Raw genomic sequence first — 8,008 nt, 5'->3', positions numbered from 1 at the left:
GTTTTACAAACAAAATATATACATTGAAAAATATAAACACAAATAAAAATTATACTTTAGGCCGACTGGAATTCTTTCGGATAACCGACTTTTGGATAGACGACGCTCTACTGTAATTTATAGTGAAAGATTTAAAGGTAGATAGATCCTATGTTGTCCTATAATTATTTATATTACAGAACATACATCAACCTGATAGACTAGTATTATCAAATGATCTGCTATAATAGAAATGAATGTGTAATAATGAATTCTTACAAGTTGCACTTAAACTATGAACTCTAAAACTAAACTGAACCTATTGTCTCTAATAAATAAATGAACTTATTAAAAACAAGTTGATTGATGTTAATGAAAAAATAAAATCATCATAGAGAAAAAATCAATTACTTGAAGTTTCTAATTTTATTGCCACATTTGAATTCTAATTTTTTATCATTTTTATCAAAACACTTTTTGAATAATTTTTAAGTAATTCAGTAGCCGATACAAAATTTACTGAAAATTTTCTCCTAATCTATATACAATATCAATATAATGATAATTTACAATTACTACATCAGGCTTCATTACTTAAAAGATGAATTTACTTCAACTTCCAGAATAAAACAATGAATTTATTTCTCAACTTTTTCCTTATCAGGAGTTTCTAAAAACAGATCTACAGGTTTATCATAGCCCATTAAATGCTTAAAATGTTTCATATTCTGAATATGATTGGGATCAATAAACATTGGTTGTTTTTTGGCTATGAAAGTAGTTATCAAACCTGCCTCGGGTATTGTCACATCATTTGCTGTGAAAACAGTTACTTTTTTCCTTAGAAACAGAGTAAGTGTGGTGGCAGAAAAGTTTCCAGTTTCTGGATTAAAGGTCAACTGTAGAACATATCGTCTGGTCAAAATATGAAGAAATATTGGTGTACACAATATAAAAAATACTGAGAATGTACCAAAAGCTATTGTAATGTATATATTACTCTCTAACATTTTATACCAAAGAAGTGGTTGGGCTGCCAATCCTGCTAAGCTGGATATTAGAGAGAGAGCTTTCACTGCCACTATTTGAAGCTTCAAATCTCCTTTATAGACAAGACTTTCAGCTGGCGGATCCTCTTTCTTATCATTGCTTGAACACTGACGGACAAATAATGATGAAACCTAAACAAATAAAAATTTAAAACAAAAAAATAATACATTATAAAAATTTAATACTACAACTGTTGCTGTTATCTTTTATCATTTTAACTTGAATGAGAACAAATCATTCATATTAATGTAACTATAATAATACACATTTTTATTCTTAAAACTATTTCGAATGTAGATGTATAATAAATGAGGTAAAAAAAATTGTTGTTCTTATATATGATTAAATTCACTAAGGCATAAAAAAAAAAAGGTTAAAAGTGATAGATACCATATAAATATTGTATATTACTAATTTTTAATTTGAAATGGCTTTGGCAGTCTGTTTTATCTTACTTTTTGGTTATCCAAAGTAGCATCAGTCCATATTACCTTGGATAATTAGCATTCTATTGTGACTGAACAATGACAAAAACATACTTTGTATTGATTAAAATTTTTTGTAAAATCTGCTAAGTGCAATGATTACTAATGACCTATATCTGCATTTCTCAACTAGTGGACCCCCTAGGGATCCATGGATCCCTAGGGGTCCACTAGTTCATCATAGTGTGGGAATTTTAGGGGTCCATAACTCAAGAAATGTTCAGAACCACTGACATATATAACTACTGAACACAAATTTAAGAACTAATTTAGCCTAAAAGACTGAAAGCTTAGAAGTAGAAATAAAAAGTAATGTAGGTAAGGTCGACTGAAAAGGATAATAAAATTTGACTTATTGGCTTATGCAGAAATGATTAAGATATCGATGCCCTTCCTTATGAAACATTCAGCAACACTATAGATATGGTGGAGCATCCCCAAATTTGTCTTTCTTTTATAAATCTACATCTCTTGATAAACGTTATTTAAAGTCTTCCCTTCAAAAAATATTTATACAAATAAACATATACAGTATATGCATTCTAATGAAGATAACTATCAGTTATTATACTCTTGTCCCATTTAATATATCTCCTCATCTAAAGCTTCCTTCTTGACTCAGGCTTTTTTTCCCCACAATATACTAAGATAGGAAGAAAATACTAAGTGTCTTTTCTTCCTATCAGATCTAATTGCTTTAATAACTTTCCTCCTCAAATTCTCCTAGGTAAAGTCCAGGGGACTTATTCTGAGCTCTTCCGATAACTCAATGAGAGCAATACACAGGACATTCAATAAGCTCCCTTAGCAAAAGGCAGTTAATGAACCTTAGACAAAATTCTGTGCTATTCTGTGCTCCACGTTAAGTGGGTTTTGCTACGAGTAGTCGGTCGAGATGCGTCTGGGTTACATGCTATCAATAGCTATTACACTTTAACTAATCAGAGTTTAGTTAACATTGTATTTTTGTCACATGACTACAACCGGCCATTTTCTAAGCGAAACACACAGTTTTAGCATCGTCATGTACCAGCACTAGTGAAATAGTTTTGTTTTAAAATGCCGAAGACAGGCCAACAAAGCCAGCAAAATACAATTTGCCAGTTTGGGATGCTCGTTAATTTTATGGAAGAAAACCCTAAATTAATGTCAGGGAAGTTAGATGTTTCCTTTACAGTAAAAGATTGTCAGAAATTGTGGCAAGAAATAGCCAACTGTCTGAATTCTGATGGAGTCGGCTCACAAAAAGACCCAGAAAGATGGCAAAAAATAGCTGATAGCTTTGAATATAAATACAGTATATAAATACATGACTAGCATTTTAATTTATACATATGTGAATGAAACCTATTTCAAAAATAATGTTCATGCTATAGCTACTTACTTTAAATTTTACCAAGAAAGCAATTACAATATTCATAAATAGTTAAGGTAATTATTTTTAAGCAATACAACAACATAGTTTATTAACTCTCTCTCTAATTGCTCATGAAGTAAAATCATTCTTACACCAAAAGATGCCATGTTGTTTACACTTTCATTACATTCCTAACGGCTCAAGATTGATCGCTAACAAAAGCTTAGTTATCGCACATGGCAATCAGAACCAAAAACAAAATGTACGGCTCGGATTAGCATTTTCACAGTTGACTAAAAGCGAATCATGTGGTTCCGATAGAAACTGGTTTTTATTGTATTCATTAGCTTAACGATACTATTCAGAACAGATCCCCAGGTATTCCAGTGGGGTACCTGGACTTTACCTAGGACAAGAAAGTTTCATGTTCACCAGGTGGTCATAAAACAAATTCTTAACAGTATTATTTATTGTGACATTGTCACAATGATGAGCTGCAATTTTTAATCATATTTTTAATTTATTTAATTTAAAATATGCACTCTCCACCTCAAATTAGTAGTGGCTTGCCCCTGTACATCATACTTTTCCTTTAACAAAGGAATAGCATCATGCCAATCATCTATCTAACATCTTTCAGGGGAAAATTTTTGAATTGAAATGAAAATAATATGCCTTCCGGTTTGTATTGGAAGTTCATATATAGTTAATCTTGCAGCCCAATTATTAATTTTTCTGAGTATGAGTGATAAGTACAAAAGAATCTATGATCAATTAAAACAGCAGAATAAAGGATACATGAAAGGATAGATGCAAATTGAATTTAAAAAATATACAATATTGACATATCATTTTAAGATAAATGAGTATTCTTAAGTTATTTTTTTGTGCTATTATCCTCAATGCAAAATCATTTTTAACCAGTGTTTCAAACATCTTGCTATTGTTTTAATTGTTACTTGTTCATAGTACAGTAGTTTTGATTGCTGGCATTTTTTATTTCAATTATACAATAACTGTTGTTAAAACCTTGTACGATACTGCAAAAAGCAGCAGACAGAAAACAGATTTATGAATTGTAATTCAGTCAAAGTTATATAATATTTAATTGCATGTCTCTCTAGTATCAGAATCAGAATTTCCACTAATTGTAATTCCATTTACAGTACTACTATTATAATTATAATAAGAGTCCTCTGAATTTATTAGTCTGCAAGGCAATTTTCAAGAAAAGGTATCTTATGAACTGTAGATTATAAATTTGTGAATGGGTTTATATTAGATACTTCAAGTCATTTTTGATGTGATTTTGAAGAATGGTTTCAATGAGAAGTTTATTTGTTTATTTTATTTTGATTAAAAGAAATGAATAAATATAGCACTAACCAATAAAATAAGAAATTTAAAATTTTATTTAAAGTAAATTGGTTAGATTTACCTTAGGTAGCCAAAATGGCAGTGCTTCCTGTCGCCATTTTCAATACTATTCTGTAAGGTGTCAACCCGTCCTACTGTGGGAGGACATGTCCTATAATTAAACCTTTTGTCCTACATCCTACCACCTAATGGAAATGTCCTACTTTCAGAGATAACTACTACTACTAGGTAGTCATTAATAATAACAATAAACTTTTTTTTTTTCATATTTTTATATTAAATAATGGGTACAATTGCAACAAAGAATAGTATTTAAAACAACAAGAGTAGTATATCAATTTAAAATTATTTACTTATCAATTTTTAGTGTTTTGTGCTTTTTTTACTACCGATTATTATTATTTTAAGCTGGGTTGTCAAATGTCCTACTGGGAAGCATTATAAAACTTCAAATGTCCTACTTTTACTATATCAATATCCGGTCACCCTACTATTCCGTAATGAGAATTAATCAAAATAATGCTACGTGATTTACTTTCTTCAATTCTGAGATTGGAAATATTTCAATATTTATTAAATATATAAAATTACAAAATAATAAAATTACTTACATTATTGATCACTAGTTTCTTTTATATGACGTTTGATTTTTTCCGATGTAGACTCCTTTTTACAAGTAGATTTTCTTTTATCATTCCTATTTTTATCCATTTTATCTGTTAATTTGCCTTTATTTCCATTTTCTTTTTTTCCTTTCTTCTTATTTTTAGATACTGGAGGAGCAGGTACACTCTCAGGTTCTTTCCATATTGGTATTTTTCCAGAACCGGGATATATATTACGTAAGTGCTTAATGAAAATATAAAACCTTTCTCCAGGGTTTTTTGACGGCCAATTCAAGAACTTTTTATACATGAACGAATACATATAAGAATCTGAAAGATCCTCTGTATAATGTTTAGGCAAATTTTTCTTATTCTTTAAATAACCCCATAATCTCTTGATATTTTGGGTATGAACCCCCATATCTGGGTTCACAAAATTTTCTGAATGATTGACCATTCTGTGTTCAATATTTATTCCTTCCAATTTATCTATGTTGTTATAACCTTTCCATTCATCAGTATTAACTACACTTCCTGAATTTACAAACTTATATATTATCCAATTGAGAGTTGTTTCTGAAAAGTCATTTACTTGACAAATAAAGCAACTGTTGTCTTCTCTACAAATACCTCCAACTACCCATTTGGTACTTTTTAATTTACGGCCTTTTTCGTATTTATGCTTATATATAACAGTTTCATCTATTTCCACTGTTTTGTTGGGACCTCCAATTTTGAACGAAGTCATATTATGCAAAGCAACGAGCATTACAAAACGTATATAATTACACCAATCAACCGCTGCCTTCTTAGAAATTCCTGCGGCAATAGCAGAATTTGATGAAGTACATTCCAATCCTACATAGTGCCATATAAATGACAATATTGCTGCCCATGAAATTTTACCACATTTTCCTTTAAATGTGCCATCAAAGGCTGAACTGTTATGCCTACAATATTGACATCGCAAAACACATGAATTTCTATCACTTCTATACATTATTTTACATTTTTTTGAACATATTTTACACACGTCCTCAATATGTTGAATACCTAAACTTACGGCAAATTTAAAATCACTACTAATTCTGGAATCTAATCCTAATTCTAAATATTCAGATTCTAATAGTTGATAGAATTGCCGAGTTGTGCATTTTTTCCAAAAATCTTCTGATTTAATATCTAAATGATCCATTATTAGATAATTAATAGCAAAAAATTCGTAAAAACAGATAATATTTTTTAACAATTATTTTAATTATTTTTAATTGTTATTAAATTAAATGATAAAACGATGAATGTTAATATTAAGGCACGATAACTATTACGTCGTTATTATTTAGTTAATACACCATTATACACACACCACGTTATGATTTGACGATTTACATAAATCAACACATTGTTACACAGCTCCCTCTATGTTAATTGTCACTAATTGATCTTATTCGAGGTTACAGGAAGCGCCGCCATTTTGGCTACCTAAGGTAAATCTCAAGGTCCTAGAATCTAGGACCTTGGGTAAATATAACCAGTAAGTCAGTTTCTAAAAACTGTTAAAAAACGGTTAAAAGTAAATTAATTAGATAAGTAAATACTAACCTGAACAGGTAAAGATTGTAATTTTTTAGTAGAAATCTGACGAAATATACAACAGTTTCCATTGAAAATCTTAATTAAAGGTCGTCTTACAGCTAACAGCAGTCGAAATGACATCTTCAATGAGTTTTACAGAAAATCAAGCATTATAACTGGATGCCGCCATGATGTAAATATGCCCTCTGGGGATGAAAGTAAATTATAATTTTCATTAAAAAGTAAAAGAATTAAAATTGAAAACTTTTATCAGAATAATATAATATATTAAATCAAAACGAACGTTAAATTATTATAAAATAATTTTATAAATTTTATAATGCTATTTTGTTATTTCAATATATCACAAATTTTACAGATATAATTACTGTGGTCAGCAGAGATAAATTACAAATTTACAACCACATCTATGCATTTGTTGAGAGAATACTTTTAATAACTAACATTTTCAGTCTATTCCATTAGGCCAATATTAGGTTTCTTAAAACCGTTTTTAGAAACTGACGATGGCCTACAGGAGTACAAGGTCTGTTCAAAAAGTATCGGNATAGCAAAAAAATCCTAAAAACAGATTATATTTTTTAACAATTATTTGAGTTATTTTTAAATATTAATAAATTAAATGATAAAAATAAGAATGTTAATGTTAATGCACGATAACAATAATACTTCTTCTTCAGTGTTTATATGGAGATTTTAGCTCTTTATAAACTATAATACTTCACTTATTACGTCCTTCTTATTAGACACTACACCATTATACAAACACAACTCCCTCTATGTTAATTGTCACCGAGTGATCTTATTCGAGGTTACAGGAAGTGACGCCATTTTGGCTCTCTAAGGTAAATCTAACCGAGTGGAATTTTATATTAAACTATTAAAAATACATATTCACCATCACTAAGTTGAAGAGTTATTATACGTAAAACGTCATCACAACTCGTATTTTTAGGTTTATTAACAGCAAAAACTCCTTTAAGAACGTCGAATGCTTTCTTTACTTCTTTACGAGTCACGTTGTATGCCGACAACATATTTACACGCACACATACTACAACGCCCTCTGTGATCTTTACAAATCGTGAAATATTTTTATATCACCTTCAAAATTATTTATATTTTTTATCGAATCAAATTATATAATTGTAATTTAAAAATTAGCAATATTATTTTTAATTCCTTTAAATTCCGATAATAAAATTTTTCAAAAAATTAAGATTTTAATTTAGATTAGAATCGATCAAAAATCTCACCATATCTACAGCCGCGAAGGAACTGCATTCATGCTGAAGGAAACATATAATTTTTCACGAACAATTTTGACAGAAGCTTCGTTTTTCATTTCCAATTCACGAATAGATGATGGAATATGATAACGCGACACATGGGCGGTCTGCCATGGGCGGAATTCCTTCCAAGACTTTCTACGAGAAAATTGTTCTTCATTTACGTGTTAGATACATGATGAAAACCTGAAAAACTCCACATGGCCAGCCTCTCCGGGTGAAGCTAGAACCCACGACCGAACTCCCAGGGTTCAGGGACAGAACCACTCG

The 8,008-nt window shown here is 30.0% G+C and overlaps 1 protein-coding gene across 2 annotated transcripts; it reads right to left on the bottom strand.

Moving 5' to 3' along the window:
* Positions 1-446: 446 nt before the first annotated feature.
* LOC111640822 (transmembrane protein 70 homolog, mitochondrial-like) lies at positions 447-6,628 on the bottom strand. 2 transcript variants are annotated; one of them, XM_023386884.1, is made up of 2 exons: positions 6,456-6,628; positions 447-1,160 (listed from the first exon to the last, which is right to left on the bottom strand). In XM_023386884.1, the coding sequence occupies exons 1-2, from the start codon at positions 6,567-6,569 to the stop codon at positions 618-620; spliced, it is 657 nt and encodes a 218-aa protein (XP_023242652.1). In that variant the 5' UTR covers positions 6,570-6,628; the 3' UTR covers positions 447-617. The 2 variants fall into 2 exon arrangements, with proteins under 2 accessions (XP_023242652.1, XP_023242651.1); XM_023386883.1 differs by lacking the exon at positions 447-1,160 and adding an exon at positions 3,515-6,369 and having other exon boundaries at positions 6,456-6,595.
* Positions 6,629-8,008: the final 1,380 nt, after the last annotated feature.

Source organism: Centruroides sculpturatus, unplaced genomic scaffold (genome assembly GCF_000671375.1).
Source record: "Centruroides sculpturatus isolate CEXI.00-Female unplaced genomic scaffold, Cexi_2.0 scaffold1522, whole genome shotgun sequence".
NCBI classification, from domain to species: Eukaryota; Metazoa; Arthropoda; class Arachnida; order Scorpiones; family Buthidae; genus Centruroides; species Centruroides sculpturatus.
Note: the sequence above shows the minus strand (reverse complement) of the source record. Positions and strands in the feature narration are given on the sequence as shown.